The sequence below is a fragment of the Leopardus geoffroyi genome, chromosome A3 (assembly GCF_018350155.1).
Source record: "Leopardus geoffroyi isolate Oge1 chromosome A3, O.geoffroyi_Oge1_pat1.0, whole genome shotgun sequence".
NCBI lineage: Eukaryota > Metazoa > Chordata > Mammalia > Carnivora > Felidae > Leopardus > Leopardus geoffroyi.
Genome location: NC_059336.1, coordinates 81,369,549 through 81,390,928, shown reverse-complemented (window position 1 = coordinate 81,390,928; position 21,380 = coordinate 81,369,549). Strand labels below are relative to the sequence as shown.

At 38.6% G+C, this 21,380-nt stretch overlaps 1 protein-coding gene across 1 annotated transcript; it reads right to left on the bottom strand.

Moving 5' to 3' along the window:
* Window positions 1–496: 496 nt before the first annotated feature.
* MDH1 (malate dehydrogenase 1) lies at window positions 497–21,377 on the bottom strand. The gene is made up of 9 exons (XM_045446224.1): window positions 20,937–21,377; window positions 15,086–15,184; window positions 14,149–14,245; window positions 11,451–11,626; window positions 9,167–9,289; window positions 2,645–2,821; window positions 2,018–2,131; window positions 1,381–1,470; window positions 497–839 (listed from the first exon to the last, which is right to left on the bottom strand). The coding sequence occupies exons 1-9, from the start codon at window positions 20,937–20,939 to the stop codon at window positions 714–716; spliced, it is 1,005 nt and encodes a 334-aa protein (XP_045302180.1). The 5' UTR covers window positions 20,940–21,377; the 3' UTR covers window positions 497–713.
* Between the last annotated feature and the right edge of the window lie 3 nt (window positions 21,378–21,380).

The window sequence follows — 21,380 nt, the reverse complement described above, 5'->3', positions numbered from 1 at the left end:
ACTGAGGACATTCCCACTAGCATACATTTCTGTGGCATTTAGCAGTTATGAAATGTAAATTATTCCTTATCTGCTATAAGGTAATACATCAAGGGAAGATTTATTACCTTTTCATTCCATCACGAAAATGATTGTTCTAATTTCACCCAATGGCATTAAACTGTTAACACTATTTTTGCAACCTATTTAACAGATAATGTTAAAATCAAATTATCTACAGTGCATGAACTAACCTTTAAGATTTAAAATATGTAAGTGTTTAATAGTCTAATGTAGGGATGTTTAAAAATATATTCTACAGTAGACTGATTCATTATCACAAGATGGATTTTCCTATCCTGTTTATGAGAAGAGAATTATGCTTTATTTTGTAACATTTTCCATCTTTACTGCTTTTCTCTGGTTAAAAAAGAAATCACAGTACTAAACTGGGACACATGCAAGTTTGTTTTCTGAACAGAAATGAAATGTTAGCTGGAAATTAGAGTCTGAGTCGTTTTCATTTGAATATATATTTTATTTAGAATGCAGCACTAACAGCATGATGATAAACTGTCACAAATTTATACCAAGAAGCACACAATCTTTCAAATGTGTTGTTTTTTCGCAAGTAATTTAAGTATAGCATTATTGTTATTTGGTTACGAGAGTCAAAGACGACATTTAGATTCTTCAGCTCTGGAGCTTTTAGTAACATCAAAATGATTGTCTAGTCAGGCAGAAGAGAGAAATTCAAAAGCAGTTTCTTTTTCTTCTGCCAGTTCCTTTGCAGTTAGATCCATCTTCTCACGAGAGAAATCATTAATAGTGAGACCTTCAACAACCTTCCAGGTCTTGTTCTGTTTGAAAATAATTGCAAATAAAAGATTTACAATTAAATGAGAATGGATCTTCCAGCAAGCAACAACTCAGATTGAACTTTACGCTACAGGAGTATCTGTTTTTAAAGTCTGATTCTAAAGAAGCAAATCAAAATCCAGATCTTAACTAACATATAATTCTGGTAAAAATTCAACACTTGGATTTAAAACTCATTTAATCTAGAAAAAAAATCTTTAAATGAGGATTTAATTAGCAAACGTTAAAAAAAAAAACTAATGACTTTCATATGGTCATAATAAAAATAAGATACTATTGGTAGGCATCCAATATTAGAGGCATAATAACAAAGTACATCTAGTGACAAGAGGTGAATCTTGCTTTCCAGATTAATTTCAATCTTTTAGTACCCTGAAGTTGTGCTTCATACAATTTTAAAGTTGAGAAAAATGTCTAACTTAGTAAAAGAACAACTTTCTAGACTAACATACCAATATTAATAAAAATATGTAACTACTCTCCCAGAAGGGAACAGAGGGAAATAACCCTAAAATACCATACCTTGATTGTAACAGGGAATGAGTACAGCAGATCATCAGGAATACCATAGGGGTTGCCATCAGAGATAATGCCCATGGACACAAATTCTCCCTAAAAACAATAATCAATGTTGTATATTCTCATGGTGCTTAGGAATTAGTTCACACAAGCAAATGAACATGAATTAACAAAACTAAACCAGGTAATGCTTTCTTACTATGTGCCTGACTTCAATACTGTATAAGGAAGCATCACCAGGCACTTCCATGACAGGTTAACTTCCATGTGTTATTATCTCATTCCACTCCTCCAATCCTTGTGAGAAGCAGGCCAGAGAAACTGAATTCTCATTTTCTAAATGAGGAAGCTATGGCCTTAATATAGGTTTTAGGAAAAAAGTCACAGTTGCCAGGTGTGCTAGGTGTTTTCCATATATCATCTCATCTAACCCTTAACAACCCTGTGAGAAATGCCATGTAAAAGATAATCAAATGGTTCACAAAGTTTAAGTAACTTTCCCAAGATTTTTCAGCCAGTGGAGGCAGCTGAGCTGGGATATAAACCTAACCTTCCTGACTGCAAGGTTATGTTCTTTTCACAGCACAACATCAGAGGCCAAAAATGAAAGAGCGGCCTGTACAGATCACTGAGTCCTCACCTCTGGGGTTCCAAACCAGATGTCTCTGACATGGTCACAGATGGCTTTTGCAGCAGACATTGCGCTGGACAGCTTTCGAGCCTTGATGACAGCAGCACCACGCTGCTGCACAGTCTGGTTGGGGACAGGCAGAGACAGTATTACTTGATCATGAGAGCAGAGTTTTTATCAATTCTGAGCTAATCCTGGGATGAAAGACTGCAATCATAGTTTAATGTCTTCCCCTCCAAAATCATTCAACTACCTGGTGTGGGCCTTACCAACCTATCTGAATTATAAGCACCAGTCTTTCTGAAAAAAGGAAACTACAAATCCACACAGAGTTTACTACATTCCATATAAAGAAATGGATCTCGTTATAAAGATGAACTGGATGACTGGAGGGAACTTTAGTTTTTTCTCATTTTAGCAATCAATCTTGACTGCCACACAACAGATCAGATCTGACTGGATCAAGATGGCTGTGTATGACCTGCAAAGAATGTATGTAGTCACCAGAGCAACTGGGAAAGGCCTGCTCTCCTTGAGAACCACTCCACCCCCATCCCTTGGAGAGACACTCAGGTCAGCAATATGGTGTGTTTCTCAAGAGTTCTTTATGCATGGCTGTTAAGAGATTTTTCTTACTGTGATGAATTCTCCTTTGAGCCAGCTGTCATCTTTCAGAGCATCGTAAACACCAACTTCCTTTCCATGCAGTTTCACCTTGGCATGGCTGACATCTGGATACTGAGTTGAGGAATGGTTTCCCCAGATAATGACATTCTTTACATCATCAGAAGTCACACCAAGTTTAAGAGCAATCTAGTGAAATAGAAAACAAACACATTACTTAGACAAATGCTTTTTATTTCAAATTTGCCTGACAAACCCTTAAAATAAAAAGCCTCTGAAACTTCAAGAAAACACACAAGTTATATTGATTTGTAAAATAATATAGTGTTAATTATTATTATATTAATTTACTGCTTGGTTATTTCCTAAAGCTCAATTGTATAAACAAAACGTGAACCCAAAAGATTACAAAGTAGACTATTTGAGAGCAAAGAGCACCTCAGTTTGTGCCTGACTTATCAGTATAGTGGGTTTATCAAATATAAAACACCAGCAAGAGATTAATATGGTCTGAATATATAAATGTGACCTTTGCTTTGTTGTTAATACTTACTTAGAGATGTCTCCTCAGCACTTCTGAGAATCAGGTTAGAATATGGGATTTTCTCCACATTTAGGGGAAATTTTTATTATATATCATAAAAATGAATTAGCTAAATTTCAAATAATCCTATGAAATTTTGGAGTGGGAAGGGATTCAGATTACCAAAAGTATGACTGTCCTCAGTTTATAGAACAGGGAACCAAAGGAAAGACTCTAAATGTCTCTAAAATGATACCAGAACTAACAATTTCTCATTGTAGGTTCAAAAAGCACTTTAGGGGACATCTCGCTGGCTCGGTTGGGGGAGCATACAACTCTTGATCTTGGGGTCATGAGTAGGCGGTCCATGCTGAATGTAGAGATTACTTAAAAAAACCCAAAAAACTTAAAAAAAAAAAAAAAGTACTCTAGGATCCTGCATGCCTTATAGTCACATGACTATCAATTATACTATGTAGCCACACAAAGGGTTAGAAAGTTATGTTTGGGGCGCCTGGGTGGCTCAGTCAGTTAAGCATCCAACCTCCGCTCAGATCATGATCTCACAGTTCATGGGTTCAAGCCCCACGTTGGGCTCTGCACTGACAGTGCAGAGCCTGCTTGGGATTCTCTCTCTCCTTCCCTCTCTGCCCCTCCCTGGCTTGCACTTTCTCTCTCTCAAAATGAATAAATAAATAAATAAACTTGGAAAAAAAAAAAAAAGTTATGTTTTGAAAGATTTAAATAAACAAAATCAGTTCACTAATTTTGTTATTGCCTGATAAGATAATTTGCAAAAAGAAATTATGGTTAGTTACATGTATAATTTGTTCTTAATTAGACAGTAGAATTATGATGGACCAGAAGGGAATGTTTTGGGAAAAAATTTTTAAGAACTGAATGTGTTAGGGTAACACTGTGGGTGATTTCTCTTTCTTTCATATTACCAGTAGAATGGGAGAGAAAAATAGCTGTGCCAGAGTTCACAGCTTTTGCATACATCAATAAAGGCACTCCATCCAAAGAATATATACTCTGATAATTTAAGAAGATTTAAAAACAATAAGGATAGCCCCAAATTGGAAACAACCCCAAAGTCCTTCAAGAATGGTTAGAAATGGTGGTCCTTCCATATAATGAAATAAATGGGAATAACTGAACAAATAATAAAAAGGAGTAAACTATTGATACAGGCAACAACTTGGATGGGTCTTAAAGGCATTAAACAGTATAAAAAAGTACAGGGATTCTCTGTACTATTTTTGTAACTTCTTAGTCTATATTCCAAAATAAAGAGTAAAAAGCAATAGAACCAACCAACCAACCAACCAACCAAAAAGGACACTAATGGACAAGGCCAATACCTAAAATGCTTTCAATGATTTGATTCATCTTTACCCTAATTTATTCCAGCAAATAAAAATCAAATTGTGTTCACTTTCACTATAACCCTTAAAATTGAGACTTGTTTCTTAAATCCTACAATAGTTAGGGACGCGTGGATGGCTCAGTCGGTTGGGTGTCTGATTTTGGCTCAGGTTGTGATCTCTCATGGCTCAGGCTTTGCACTGACAGTGCTGAGCCTGCTTTGGACTGTCTCCCTTCCTCCCTGTCCCTCCCCCACTAGTGCTCTGTGTCTCAAAAATAAACATTAAAAAAATTAAATCCTATAGTAATTGGAGGATTTTTTTTTTTTTTAATTTTTTTTTTCAACGTTTATTTATTTTTGGGACAGAGAGAGACAGAGCATGAACAGGGGAGGGGCAGAGAGAGGGAGACACAGAATCGGAAACAGGCTCCAGGCTCTGAGCCATTAGCCCAGAGCCTGACGCGGGGCTCGAACTCACGGACCGCGAGATCGTGACCTGGCTGAAGTCGGACGCTTAACCGACTGCGCCACCCAGGCGCCCCTGGAGGATTTTTTTTAAATATGAAATTTATTGTCAAATTGGTTTCCATACAACACCCAGTGCTCATCCCAACAGGTACCCACCTCAATGCCCATCACCCACTTTCCCCTCCCTACCACCCCCCATCAACTCTGAATTTATTCTCAGTTTTTAAGAGTCTCTTATGGTTTGCCTCCCTCCCTAACTTTTTTTTCCCCCTTCTCCTCCCCCATGGTCTTCTGTTAAGTTTCTCAGGATCCACATAAGAGTGAAACCATATGGTATCTGTCTTTCTCTGTATGGCTTATTTCACTTAGCATCACACTCTCCAGTTCCATCCATGTTGCTACAAAGGGCCATATTTCATTCTTTCTCATTGCCACATAGTACTCCATTGTGTATATAAACCACAATCTCTCTATCCATTCATCAGTTGATGGACATTGAGGCTCTTTCCATAGTTTGGCTATTGTTGAAAGTGCTGCTATAAACACTGGGGTACAAGTGCCCCTATGCATCAGTACTCCTGTATCCCTTGGGTAAATTCCTAGCAGTGCTATTGCTGGGTCCTAGGGTAGATCTATTTTTAATTTTTTGAGGAACTTCCACACTGTCTTCCAGAGTGGCTGTACCAGTTTGCATTCCCATAATCGAATGATTTTTAAAAATTAACTTAAAATTTTGTTTCTGACATTTAAATCACTTCTCATCTAAACCCTGCTTCATCTAGAGTTCTGCAAGTATTAGGACTATTAAAGCACATCAGTCTTCACAAAGTAGTTGGATAGCTTGTTTCTAGAGAATCCAGCTACTGATCTGCTTAGTGGTCGAGGTAGAGTGGTATGAGGTACAATGAGTACCATTTTCTGTGCTATGACCTTCCTGGACTTGGGAAGAATTGCTCTTACTTGTATTTAGTAGTTATCATAGAGAAAAGGGAAAATTTACCCAGGGCAAGCAACCTAAGATGTCTGTTACCAAGAACTAAGAACCTATACCTTTGCTGAATGCCAGCCTTAACTGCTCCAGGGTACAGTGAAGACAAACTGCTTCCAGGCCTCTCCTCCCTCCAGGAAGCTCCTTCCTTCTTTTGTCCTTTGCCTACTTCCTCTTTTTTTTTTTTTTTTTTTTTTTTTTTTTTAATTTACTGAGTTAATCCATTTCTGTCTGGACAGCAAAGGCCAATACTTTGCAGATGTAGTTTCTAAATTTCATTCGTGTCAGAGCAAGTCTAAATTCACTTGTATCCAGGATTGCACTTCCTTGCTCCATTAGATGCTGTCATGTCTGCCATGTAGACCTGTTAAACAGTTTTGGACTGATTCTCCAGCCCTAGTAAATTTCTTCCCTCTGGTACCAGCTAACTAGTTGTACTGGCAAATTACCCTGTCAGCATACATATGCAGCTCTGGTTTGCAAATACACAGGGGAATTCTGCAGGTGTTAGACAGTCACTAGGTAGCTAGGCCCTGATTTCCAAAATGAACTACGTTAAGACTAGCAACATTCATGTATGAAATAGTCTTTGCATTTGTTATTTTTCTCACTGGATTAACAACTTCTATGGGAGGAAGAAACTGCTTTTTCAAAAACTTCCTACAAGCTCTCACTGTGCCAGACTGACATGCTGGAACATGTGCCAAAAGTTAAAGTCTAGCGACTGCTTTTTTTCTCTTTCCTCATTAGACTTTTGCCCTTACAGGGAAAAGGGTTTCAGGCACTGGGACAAAGTGTCACTTAATAGTACCTCTGTAAGCAGAATTTTCCAGTGCCTGCCTCCACCAAGGCCTCAGTTCAAACAGCAGAAAACCGAGTTTGTCAGGGTCCTTACCTTTTTCCCTGTTGCATGTAGGTAACCATCTTGCAATCCAGAGCCAAGAAATTCAACAATGTTTCGTAGTACCCAAATGTCTCCACTCATTCAAACTAACTCCCGTTCCTTCCACCCACCAGGTTCTAGCTAAAAAGTAAGGTAAAGACAGCTCACAGCCTAAAGCCTCACAGGAAATATCTGCAATTTAAGCTTGTTATCGGATGGCCTTCTAAATTAATTGAATATCCAAGGAGATGTATCTGAGGTATGGCTCTTCTCAACTTTTGGTTATATCCTTCTTACTACTACTACTACAAATCATTAATAATAAGAGCAACCCACTTTTAGTTTTACTATGTGACAGGTACCATGATAAGGGCTTAATGTAGATCTTATTTAATCCACATAGCTTCCCTTTGAGATAGACAGAATTATTATCCCATTTCATACCTTAAATATACTTTTTCTCAAGGTCACAGAACTAGTAAGAGCGGACTTAGGTCACCTGACCCTGCTACCTAAGAACACACCTAGGGGTTTGGACTCAGATGAATCCAGGTGGCAGGGTCCCTGACCTCTCTGGGCTTCAGGTTTCTTATCTGTAAAATACAGATAATAACATACCTCATATGGTTATTAGAAGAATTAAATGATAAATTACATGTAGACCATTCCACTTAGGGTAGAAGCTTAACAAGTATCAATTCTTTTCTTCTTTACTAGGTACTCCACAGCTGAAAGTTGATCAATTCTCAGTTTAAAGCAGTGGTTTTTCAACTTAGACCTCACACCATCTTTTGACAAAAACTTTTCTTGAAACTAAAATTGTTTTTAAAAAAATGTTTATTCATTTTGAGAGAGACAGAGAGAGAATGAACGAGGGTGGGGCAGAGAGAGAGAGAGAGAGAGAGAGAGAGAGAGAGAGAGAATGAATCCCAAACAGGTTCTGTGCTGTCAGCACAGACCTGACATGGGACTTGATCTCATGAACCATGAGATCATGACTTGAACTGAAATCAAGAGCTGGACGCTTAACTGACTGAGCCACTCAGATGCCCCAACAAAGTTGCGTTCTTTAGAAGAAACAGCAGGGAGCCTATGTGGCTCAGTCAGTTGAGTGTCCAACTCTTGATTTTGGCTAAGGTCATCATGATCCCAGGGTCATGGGAATGAGCCTTGTATTGAGCTCTGTGCTGAGTGTGGAGCCTGCTCAAGATTTCTCCCTCCCTCTCCCTTTGCCCCTCTCCCCCACTCATGCTCTCTAACATAAAATAATTTCTAAAAATGAAGAAAAAGGACTAAATTCATACACTACCTAACAGTGATGACCTGTTTATGAGGAGGCATGGTCAGAAAAGTGTTAAGGAAAAGGAAAGAGGTTATGTCCAAGAACCCTGAACTTTGTCATGGCTTTTGAAGGGCACCAGGATTGTCTAGACCCAATAAAACCTAGGAGACTAGTACAGATAATTGGCCATGGCTTCTCATTTTTTTAAAAGGTTACTGTTATTACCCTGGTCACTGACTCCTTGGCACATTTATCTATGACTCCAAGGGGTAAGGGCACTTGAGAACAATTAAAATTTAGTTGCTAAGAAGTGGTAATTAAGAAGTTTTATGGAAACAATGTAGAATATTAAGAAGACATAAAAATAAAATTAGATATAAAATTAAAAAATCTGAATCTGATTGCTTAGCTATAGGGAAAAAGGAAACAATCACATAAAACACAAAAAACTGAAATCTTTCTTTCTATAATGTTCTATATATCTCACAAAAATCAACTATGCATTGTCATGTTAATTATCTATACTAATGACTGATTTTTTAACTACTACAGTAAGAACATTAGGAACAGCATTTTAAATATAGTTAGCAAATGAAATATAGTCAAGAAAATTTTTTTTCAAAAAATTTTTTTAAGTTTATTTATTCTGAAAGAGAGAACAAGAGAGCATTGGAAGGGCAGAGAGAAAGGGAGAGCGAGAGATAACAAGCAGGCTCTGCGCTCTTAGCGCAGAGCTTGATGCAGGGCTCGAGCTCACGAACCGTGAGATCATGACCCGAGCTGAAACCAAGAGTCAGACACTTAGCCGACTGAGCCACCCAGGCACCCCTATAGTTGAGAAAATTAAGTATGAAGCTCAGCCTCCTTAAGAGACTAGATTTAAAGACTCCCTAATAAATGAGAAAAGCTTCCTACTAAACAAAAACAATAAAATAAAAAAGTAAGTTTCAGCTACTTTAAAAGTGAGAGAAAAAGGTTTTAAAGTTGAACATTCATAAGATTTTAAAAGGTGTTTTCCTACCTGAGCTTTAGCTCGGTTGTGATCCAAACGAGTCAAGCAACTGAAGTTCTCCTTGGGGATGGACGGTGCCGACTTGCAAGCAGTCAGGCAGTTGGTATTGGCTGGGTTTCCCACCACAATAACCTAGGAGGCATAGCACCGTTATAGACCACATACTGATTAACTAAACTATCTTAGAATAGGACTGACGAATGTGTAACATATAGTCTTTGTGTCAAGTTTGTGTGAACAAAATAGGCAAAGTTACCACTGCAGTTTCTACTGTATTTCCACCCCATTGTTAGTGTTTGGTACAATTACTCAAAACGTGTCTTTAAGAAAGCTACCAGTATGTACACAAGTTGCTTTCCAGGTGGCAGTGTCCAAGACCTGAGGTCCATGTCTTTCTATTCTGTTTTGTGCCAAAACAGAGACAAATCATTTATCTAATTGCCACACACACACACACACACACACAAAACCCTAAGTAATCCAAGGCTCTAAGACATCAATTCATTCATAAAATTTTCCTTCTTTTTTTTTTTTTTCCCTTCCTTCCATAAAATTTCCTTCCATAAAAGTAATCCAAGAAAGAAATTCTACTTGAGCAGTTCACTTTAGGACAATGATTTGTCTTTATTAACTGAGAGTATTTTCAATCGTACCTAATCTTAACTGGGATTTGCTAAATTACAGATTACCAAATCCTACCCATCCATACCTACTGAGAAGGGAGAAGAATCCTTAGAAGAAAGCATTTTAGGCTACTTTTTTTTTTGGGGGGGGAGGTACAGGATACACTGCATTATAATACAGTATAGGAAAATATACAGAAAAATCCACCGTGGACTTTTTCATTCAAGTTTTTAAAATCTTGGGGCGCCTGGGTGGCTCAGTCGGTTAAGCGGCCAACTTCGGCTCGGGTCACGATCTCACGGTCCGTGAGTTCGAGCCCCGCGTCGGGCTCTGTGCTGACAGCTCGGAGCCTGGAGCCTGTTTCGGATTCTGTGTCTCCCTCTCACTCTGCTCCTCCCCTGTTCATACTCTGTCTCTCTCTGTCTCAAAAATACATAAACGTTAAAAAAAAGAAAATAAAATCTTTAATAAAATTATATACTTACCAGGAAATAATGCAAACTTACCGAAAAGCTGCAAGAATAATACAGAGACTACCTCCCACATCCTTTTTACCCAGATTCCCCAACTTGCTCCATCTCTCTCCTCTCTCTCTCCACACACACACACACACACACACACACACACACACACACACACACTATATCCTTAGTCTTTTTTTTTTCTTTTTTTTGGCCCATTTGAGAGCAAGCTGAAGACATGATACCCCAATGCCCCTAAGTACTCCAGTGTCACTGTGTATTTCCCTAAAAAGGACACTTTTGGCTGAGGGATTAATTATTGTGGAAGCAGTACCACAACTCCAAGCAGCCTGGAGCAGTCCAAACAACGTCATTTTTTGAGACCTATGGATTTCTCCTCAACTTATTTCTACTGTTTTCTATTAATGACTATAGAAGATAAAAGTAAGCTATTTGAAATGAATTCTACACAAAGCAAAAATTCAGATATATGTATATTATTATAATAGAACATTGTAATTGGCAACTTTAAAAATCTTAAACATTTTCTCTTACCTTTGTTTAAGGTCAGGATAGGGGGAAAAAAAAAGTCAAGACAGGGAAGAATAACTATCAAAATCAATAAAACCTCTAATCAGTAAGCCTTTTAGCTATGACAACTAAGTTCTAGTTAACTGATATTTAATTGGTAAAAGAGGCCTTATTATAGTAATAAGGCAAATTTAGAAATAAAGTACCTTGAACACAAAGAAAAAAGGAAGTTACACCAATTCCACTCCTCAAGAGACAAGCATATCAAAATTCCTCTGAATTGAGAATATCTGAGCATTTTAGAAGACACACCTCTCATTGCTGAGAATGCAACTTACAGCCATCTCTCTCTACAATCACAAATCCAAATTCTGAACAAATATTTCCACACAGCTAAAAGGCACCAGAAAGTTCTGTGCCTTCTCTAGAAGTCTCTAAATTAATACTGAATTTCCATATCACAGTAATGAGCAAACTATTTTTGAAAACCTCTAAATAAAAATTTCTACATTATAGGGAAAAAAAATTTTATCAAGCAAAATTCTCTATTTACTGACCACAGCACAGAACTGGGGTGGGGGTGGGGGTGGGAGGCAAATAATTTTGCCTCCACTTAAATGCTGAAACAAATTTTAAATGGTGATAATGAAAACCCCCATAAAATACTATATGGTCACCTTAACTGACTTCTTGGCATATTTCTCCAAGGCTGCACCCTGGCATTTGAAGATTTTCACATTTGCTTTCAGTAAATCTTTCCTCTCCATGCCATCCCTTCTTGGCATGGAGCCCACAAGAATGGCCACATCCAGGTCTTTGAAGGCAACATCTTCTTTATCTGTTGCGATGACATCTGTGAACATGGCAATAAATATGGAGAGCTACTGAAACACCAAAGTCTGAGGTCTTCTTTTTCACATTGCATCTACCCAGTACTTCTTTCCCTTTGTAGCAAATGTTAACATTTATATATCATAATGTTTAAAGTTTTAGGGGCCTAAGAAGGGAAAGACAATATAGTCAACAAACAGAACACCAGCAGAAATGTAAATTACATTTATTTTGCTTTTCCTATTTCAGTAATTGTTTCAAATCCAAAAACTCTATAGCTGTTTGTTCTATAATCAAAGATTGTACAAGGTATAATATATAACTTTCAAAGCAACATTTGTTATTCACACTACCACAGCATGAAAGAGAAACTAATTTATCTATTTTTACGTAGTAATTACTTTAAGGTCTAAGATCTGAATCACACATTTCAAAATAATGTTTATTGAGGAGTTTTGTGCCAGGAATAACACTATGAATTTTATTTTATTGAATTTAACTTTAATATTTGATACATGAAGACAAAGAGGTTTAAAGAGATTAATTAGCTGCCATCAAAAAGCAGTGAAGCTATAATTCCAGCCTGGGTTGGTCCAGAGGTCAACCACTATTCTACTATGTTAGTCCAATAAACATCCACCACTTGTTTTTTGATTAAAGAACATATATCATCACTCTCCTTTGTTGATAGTATTAAAAAGGCCACGACTAGTGCTACAGACTAAATGTTTTTGTCCCCCACAAAATTCATATGTTGAGACCTAATCCCCAATGTGATGGTATTAAAAGGTGGGGGTCTTGTGGGAGATGATTAGGTTAGAAGGGTACAGCTGTTATGAATGAGATTAGTGTCCTTATAAAAGAAGCCTCAGAGAGCTCCTTCACCCCTTCCATTTTTCGAGGACACAGGAAGACAGTGGTCCATGAACCAGGAATTGGCTTCTCACCAGAATGTGACCATGCTGGTACCTTAATCTTGGATTTCCTAACCTCCAGAACTCTGAGAATTATTTTTGTTTGTAAGCCACTCAGTCTATGGTATTTTTGTTATAGTAGCCCAGATGGACTAAGACAACCAGGATTCAGCATTGTCACTGGTAAATTTTTACGGTGGTCAACTTGTGTCACAGTAAGGGTGCTGTAAAGCCCCCAACAGGTATACAAAGAAACATTACTTAGTCAGGGGTAATCTTCTTCCATGACATGTATCCTTATTTGCAAAACTTTCCCTCTCTGTTCACAGCTGATCGGGGACAAGCTATTAACTAGACCCATTAGACAGAGCAGAGGAACTCAGCAGAGAAAGGAATAAAAATGCAACAATGCAATAAAGTTGATTTGGAAAAAGAGGGTGAGTTGTATGTCAACTATACTTCAATGTAAAAAAAGAAAAGAAAAAAGAAAAGAAAAGAAAAGAAAAGAAAAGAGAGGGTGAGGAAAGGGAGCCAGAAGAATAGCTTGCACTCTCTTATACAATATGCACCCACATGATTTAGGCAGCAAAGTACTCCTTCTAGTAAATGTCTATTGAACAGACATATTAATTCTGAGCATGGTTTCTCTTGAGTGTGCATATATTTTGTTCTGGGTGAACTTATAGGAGAATATTATTAATTAATCCTTACTAAAAGAAAAAGATCATAAAGAAAGTATACGTAAAGAAAAATATTCAAATTAGTTTACAACTTGACCTAATATTTTAATGAAACGTTCGTGAAATTTGATGAAAAGACTTCTGTCTTACATTTGTGCAATAGTTCAATGATTCTCAAAGGCTCTTAGCAGAACTCTCATGGGCTTTCAAACTATGCAGCATACGATTAGGACAATTTATGCTATATCTCAATCTGATAACGGCTGTGGGTTGAGACTACGTGAGGGACTAACCAATTTCCAGCCTCACGGCAATATGGCTTTGGAAGACATCACTTAGAGTTCAAAAGTTCTCCTTTAAAGGCGCTATTACTTGTTAAATAGATTTTAAATAACAACATAATGTAGACAATCTCAGGTGTATAACTCTTGTGTGATATTATGCTTAGTTAGATATATCATATATAAGCACCTTGGAAAAAAGGCATAGTTTTTAACCGACACGGGTTATTTCTTGCTTTTACCCTCATTTATTCTTGATATACATCTTACCAAGTAGTTGTAGCTCAAAATACAAAAACACTTTTATATAAAAAAAATTTTTTTTAATCTTTATTTATTTTTGAGAGAGAGAGAGAGAGAGAGAGAGAGAGAGACAGACAGACAGACAGACAGGACATGAACAGGGGAGGGGCAGAGTGAGAGGGAAACACAGAATCTGAAGTAGGCTCCAGGCTCTGAGCTGTCAGTACAGAGCCCGACGCGGGGCTCGAACTCACGGACCGCGAGATCATGACCTAAGCCGAAGTCGGCCGCTCAACTGACTGAGCCACCCAGGCGCCCCCAAAAACACTTTTATGAAATAGTTTCTAATTGAGAGGCTGGTCAAAAATCTCTTTTTTGAATGACACAGAATACTATAATATCCTTTTCTCCTCCACCCCAACTCACCTTTCAGGAGGGGAAGGGCACAGTCTTGCAGTTCCATTAGGACACCATCTAGGACACCCATCATGGGAGTGATATCCAACAGCACAAGAATTATAGGCTGCCAAATAAATAGCCAACGACAGCATCTGTCAGTGTAGCTTATGTCACTCAGTCACAAAAAAAGTCCTCCTGCAGAGTTTTTGCTTATTTGGTGTATGTATGTGTATAATTCCCATTATTAGTTATAATTATTTTAGGAGGTCAGGTTATCATCCCACTTTCAGAAAAAGGAATGCTAGAAAACCAGCAACAGTGTGCTAATAGACAAAGTAAAAGGATCACCACTATTGAATTTTAAAGGAGTATACAGGGAAGAAATACCAAATTGAAGTAACATGCCACAGCTCACTCTTATGGTTCATAGCTGTATATCTGATTTTATTTCATGAAAAGCTAAGTATAGTGTCTGGCATGAAGGAAGAACTTGATATCCATGGGTGAAGAGAAATAATAGATGAATACTTTAGAAACGGACTTTAGTGTAACCAGACCTGCTGGAATAGGGAGTGCCTGCTTTAAACTGGAACGCAGATTTGCCCGTCCAACTATTTTGTGTCTAAAGACCACTGGCGAACAAGGAAGTCCTAATTCAGTAGCTTTCTCTCCCACATGACTCTACTAGTTACTGTTACTAGTAAAAACCTTCCACTGACGGACTAATACCTGCTGGCTGTACCCAGTCAACAAAATACAGTTATGTGGAATAGTTCTGATCTACAAAGCATTTTCAATGCCTGGAAGAGCACATATTAGTAAGATACCACTTACATTTATAGCAGTGTGCCTACTACATTTATTAGGATACCCATTCCTTCATCATTTAAACATTTCTTTGAAACCAAATATAGGGTTTATTGACAATGTTCTAATTTTGATTTGAGGTATATAGAAGACCTACCTGGTCTTTACCAAAGACAGATCCATTTCCAATACTGTACAGCAGTGAATATGCAATTTGACCAGCTGCTCCAGTCACAAGAACTCTGATTGGTTCAGACTGTAATGAAAGAGACTCATTAATTAACATCTTATTTACAAACGCTGTTGTATCCTAAAGATGTTCAGGATGTTCTCTGTAACAAGAAAACCATATACTTTAAAAGTTACTGTAAAATTAAAAAATTTTTTTAACATTTACTCATTTTTGAAATGCAGAGAGAGACAGAGTGCGAATGGGGGAGGGGTAGAGAGAGAGGGAGACACAGAATCTGAAGCAGGCTCCAGGCTCTAAGCTGTCAGCACAGAGCCTGATGCGGGGCTCGAATTCATGACCGCGAGACCGTGACCTGAGCCAAAGTCGGCCGCCCAACCGACTGAGCCTCCCAGGTGCCCCAAAAGTTACTGTGAAATTTTAAAGTTTCTTACCATTTGGCTTAGTAGAGGACTAACTTATTTCAGACTTGTCCAGTAAACACAGCATGCCCAAATCTGGAACATGTGTCCATCCTTTGGCTGCGTTATTTCTGTGGTGTTATTTACCTCTGTAAACCTGGATTTACTTACAAAATCGTATCTATCTTTTTAAGGCTATTTTGCCACTGAAATAGGCCTAAGGATGTTGAGGTGCCTTATATGGTGATATAAACTCTCGTAGTCACTAGAGCCTTATGCAGATCTCCCCACTCCCACCTGCTCAATAGAACCCTCACACCAGGAAGAGGAGTAATAGTGGCTAAAGTTTTCTATTTATAATGAATCAGAAAATTTTAATGAAACTATTAATCGTGATTCAACTTGACTACTTGAAGGAGGAAAATTAAGCCTTTATTTTTTATGTAAGGAGAAAGAAAAACAAGAAAATGATATCTTGATTATAATAAATTTTAGTATTAAATAACAAAATAATACATTGACAGTTGACAACCTGATTCCAAGGGAAAATTAATTTTAAAAGAAAAGTACAGAGAGCATAATAGTTATAACAGAAGTTGCCTTATAGACCTTAACAGATCCTGAACAAAACACAGACATATGGACAAAAATAATAACTAATATTCAAAATGATGATCCAGAGTCACTAAAAAAAAAAAAGAAGAAGCTCAGAGAATTAAAAAGATAGAAATATTTCTTTTAAAAAGAGTTAAACAAAAATGTTTGGAACTTAGTGGATACATTTACTTAGATGGAAACATTTAATCAAGGTGAACTGTTCCTTTCCTTGACAATGCTGGGTAAATGGACTTATACTGTGTCACCTATATTGTTACTGGCAGGAGAGAAGTGGCCCACTGAAACGAATGGTGAAACAAGCCTGTGATTTCTTTATATTTAGAATTCTCTCTTCCAGGTGAGTCATGTCTTTGGGATAGAAGGAGACTATGTCCGATGACCTTCCAACCCTAACCTCTGAAGGTCAGCAGCACTTAGCAATTTGGTACCCATAGAAATCAAAGGAAAAAATTCTCAAAGTATCAACTGTTGTAGAGAAACAAGTCTGTACATAGCAGACAATGTATGCTTTCTTCCCAAAGATGTGACCAGAGTATGAGTGGAAAAAAGGAGAAAACTATGGAGACTAACTATGAAGGTTATTCCTTGACCTTCTAGGTCTCTTCCCCATCCTCTTCACCAACTTTTCCCCTAGGCCTTCCCTACCCCTAAAAAGACAAAATACGGTAATTCCCCAAATAAACCAATTTTATTACAATACATACTTCTGTTTCCAAAGAGACTTTAGGTTTATAAAGAATACTAAAACTAATTGTATATGGTTATTTTTTATCATATGGCCTTTACATGTTAATTGTCATTTTCTCCTCTTCCCTTGAAGTAGAGTGGGTGAGGAAAGGGGAATAGAGGAAGAAATTATTCCCCTTCTCTTTAGAATGCAATCTTCTTTTTTTTTTTTTTAATTTCTTAACATTTATTTATTTTTGAGAGACAGAGAGAGGCAGAGCATGAGCAGGGGAGGGGGAGGGAGAGGGAGATTCAGAATCCGAAGCAGGCTCCAGGCTCTGAGCTGTTTGTCAGCACAGAGCCCCACGTGGGGCTTGAACTCATCATGACCTGCGAGACCATGACCTGAGCTGAAGTCGGAAGCTCAACTGACTGAGCCACCCAGACGCCCCTCTTTTTTTTTTTAAATGTTTATTATTTTTGAGAGAGAGAGTGAGAGAGAGTGGGGGAGGGGCAGAGAGGGAGACACAGAATCTGAAGCAGGCTCCAAGCTGTCAGCACAAGAGCCTGATGTGGGGCTTGAACTCACAAACTGAGATCATGACCTGAGTGGAAGTCAGAAGCCACCCAGGCGCGCAATCTACTTAAGGCCAGGGGCTTTGTTTTTATTTTATTTTATTCTATTTTATTTACTTTGTGTTCCAACTGCCTACAACAATGCCTGGCATGTAGCTAGAGCTCAAATACTTGCTGAAGGAATAGCTGGGTCTTGTGAAATGACTACTGAAAACCTGGAAATGTAAAAGAATTGTTTGGAAGCAAACCTAACATGCTTTAAAAATTTGTTTAAGATATTTTATTCGTATATACTCGCATTGAGAAGGTTGGAAACTTACTGACCACAATAAAGCCAGCTATAGTTGGCAAAATTATGTCACTAGTTCTAATGATAGGGTCTTATAAATCAACTGATAAACTGTTATCTCACTTCATTCATGAAACAATACACTAATGAATCTTTATTATGTACTTGGTACTACTTTAGGCCAGAGAATTCATTATTGAACCATGTGCAGGAAACAAGAGGATAACCCAGTTTTCTAAAACAAGGGCTAGAAAGGTGGCAGTGTGTAATACAGAGATAGCCTCTAGACCCAGAGGTTCTGGTTTTAAATCCTGACTTTACTACTCATTCGCTGTATGTTTTTGGCAAGTTAGTTAACCTCTCCGTATTCAGTTTCCACACAGTAAAATGTAGATAATGACAGCACTACCTAACAAATAAGGTAGTTATAAAGGATTGAGGGAATTAACAGAAAAGCATTAAGAACAGTATGTAGCAAATACTATAATTATAGGTCTCTGTCACCATAAAATTTTCCTCTAAGGAGTATTATACCCTGTGGTTTTCTACTTACATGTCTGTTACTCTCTACTGGACTGTGAACCACCACCCCCTTGCAGTGAGAGAGGTCCACCTTTGACTCAAATTTGCACGCCCAGATAGAGTCCAACAAATATTTGTTGAATGAATGAAAGTGCAGGGTTAAGAAACATATAAACACATGCTACTTCAGTGTAAAGCAAGCCAGGATAAGAAATGAAGGGGAAAGTGAGTATCACTATCTGTAAAGCTTACAGGTAGATGGTTAGAGCACAGTAATGTAGTCAATCTTAGGCATTAATTTTAGCTGCTAAAAAAGTATTCCCAGGACCACAGTCCTTAGGGAAGGGGTTGTGGCCAACTAGTGAACAACTACTAATTCCATCTCAGCAGTTTCCTTCTATGTCCATGAGCAAATTATTTTCACAGATAGGTAATTCTGTCTTGTTAAGAGGATAGGAAGCCTAGTCAAGTGTCTGAATGTTTGATTATGAAATGGGAAAGGATGTGTGTATTTGGTTCTTTTTGCTCTTTGCAACACTGCATTTGAAAAGGAGGAGGGTGGGAGATTCCTGCTGACTTTCCACAACGTTACAGTGTGAAGACAGGTTACTATTCTTTGCTTAGACATCTGGGCAGTCAGCCAAGATCCAAAGAAGGAATGTCTTTGCTCTTGGCAGGGCTCTAATGACCTTCCTGCAGATTCAGACGCTTGTGCATGTCTCAGTTGTCAAGCTTGAATAGAAGTGCTCCTTCTGTTATTCTACAGAAAAACCCATGTATTCGTTTTTTTTCTTTCTAATTTACATCTATTTCTGTAATATAAAAGACAAACTATCATTTAGATTCCTTCATACAGTTAATTCTTGCTGTCACTCCCAATTCCCACTTTAAAAAAAAAATTGCTTTGAACAGCTTGCAAAAGATGGCCCCTTTTAAACTCAATGATTGTTCACATCCTCTCCTGAGGAGGAAAGAAGACTGAGTCACATGAGACTGCTGTCAGTTTCAGGAAACCGACAGGAGTATTTTTTCTTATGGACATCTCTGTGTTCTCTGGTGCCCGGGTGACCTTCTCGGGGCGAGGCCTGGTTTTATCTACTGCGTAGCAAAACAACCTAAGAATGGGGGCCCAGGATTCTCTCTGTGACTTTGGGAAAATCGTTTAACCTCTTCAGGCTACTTTTATTTTATTTATTTATTTTGAGAGAGAGACCGGGGTGAGGGGCGGGATAAGGAGGTTGGTGGTGGTGGTGGAGCGAGAATCCTAAATAGGCTCTGCCACTGTTAGCGTGCAATCACCAGGCTACCTTTTAAAATTAGATTAAATAATCTCCAAATTCCCTTCCAATCCTAGAATTACAATATTCTGAATTGCAGGGAATAAAGCTATCAGGTAATATAAATGCTGATAAAATACTTCAGTTTGTATCTGCAGTATGAACTTGTATCTGCCTCCAGAACCTCAGCTACTGAAAATAAATTTTCAAAATAACTTGGTAATTGTACGGCACAATATGGTAGGGTGAAAAAAGCTGTAAGACCCTTGGGAGCAAACCGGTGTATGACCTTGAGCAAATAATTCTTTGGGTTTCATTGAACACAATTTTAAGATTTGAAGTAGGGCAGATTTATCAAGATGAATTTAAAAGGTCCTATCCAGTTCTAAAATTATAAAGTCTCAGGTTCTCTAAGTACCCTGCATTCTTGCTAAGATTATTAGGTCAGAGACCAAACCATCGTTTAAATGACTAATTATAAGTAAGAAACCGAGATTTAAGAGTTAGTAGCTACTAAGAATTAGTAGCTGTTACCACTGGCCCCTTATAAAGGTAGAGGAGGTAGTAACCCCTTACCTTCAAAATACGGCTTATCGGGTTCAGGAAAAATTCCAATTCATTTAAATACAGCGGAAATAATGGAGGAAGAACAACTTGAACTATAAATACAAGTACTGAAGAAATTTCTGTCTGATGTCAAATGTCACCTTCAAACAGCATGCAGATTATTTCTACGTCAGAGTTGCCTCACCTCCCCCTCCCCCCCCTTGCAGCAGAGACAAAATATGGTGATCTAGGTACCCACACCTTCACAAGATGGTTACATTGTGTAATATTAAAAGTAGTGGCTCTATAATTCGTAACACACAGATCAGTGCTAGTGATGCCGCCACTGCACCACTTCCTGGTTTTACAAAAGATCAATGAGCAGGTTTTAAATAACATTTTGTGAAATTAGATATGGCGGAAACACAGCTCTTGAAAACGTCGATTGTAATCTGGAGCACCTGGTAAGCACTATCTTTAACCAAGGGCTCTCTGCTTTCAAGGGCTTTGTGAGAAAAGCCTTTAAAAAACACTATGGGCTCAAGGAAGAAAAAGAGGTTAAGATCCAACACCCCTCCTCCCATATCATCCTTATCGAACCCTATAATTGTGCTTTGGAGAAAACCCGCAGCTTCTTATTTTGCATCCCCGCCATGCAGCAGGACTGAGATCGCGCCTCTCCAGTGATGAACTTCTCTGGAGTCCTTGTAAGAGCCCCTAGGTGGAAATCAACCCCGTCCCAATTACTGGGTCACTGCGAAAACCCCCAAAAGAGGATTCGAGGCTTTACTAAAGCCCTCCAAGGACAGTGCTTTGCACAGCCGTCCCCTCCCTCCCTCTCTCAACAAGTCCTTCAAGTACAAGAAACCCCACACAAGGGCGCGAAGGTCGAAGGTAAGCAGGATGCAGGGGCCCACACTCACCATGATTAGGAACTGCGCGAACAATTTCAGCACCTGCAAAACGAGCCTCCGCGAATCCGGTCACCTCTACCGCAGAACGGACTTACGGAGGGCGAGCGATGTGAAAAAGAAAAAGCTCCCAACCGCAGCGCCCTCTGGGAACTGTAGTTTATGCTGCCCAGATTCTGGCGCACTCTCCAACTCATTTCCTTCAAGTGTTGAACTACACTTCCCGAGGTCAGAGGGCCCACTCACTCCCTTCTCCCTGCGCTCTTCGCGGATTGCAAAGTAGTCCCTGAGGGCCGGCAGCTGTGATTGGAAGACAGCGATGAGCAGAAGATTTGTGCTTAAGGGAAAGGACCTGCCTGATGGCGCCCAGCAATTGGTGGGAGGGGAGGCATGTGGAACTTGAGGGAGGAGATACAGATCTGTTAGCTACATCCCCCGTACGTACGCATCTGAGAC

Bases quoted from the DNA above. Each gene is read 5' to 3' on its own strand.
- MDH1 (XM_045446224.1), bottom strand. The intron at 9,290-11,450 runs GTGACCATATAG...TATGCCTCCTAG, and splicing joins ATGCCAAGAAGTCAGTTAAG to GTTATTGTGGTGGGAAACCC. The intron at 840-1,380 runs GTATGGTATTTT...ATTTTCAAACAG, and splicing joins CATTCCCTGTTACAATCAAG to AACAAGACCTGGAAGGTTGT.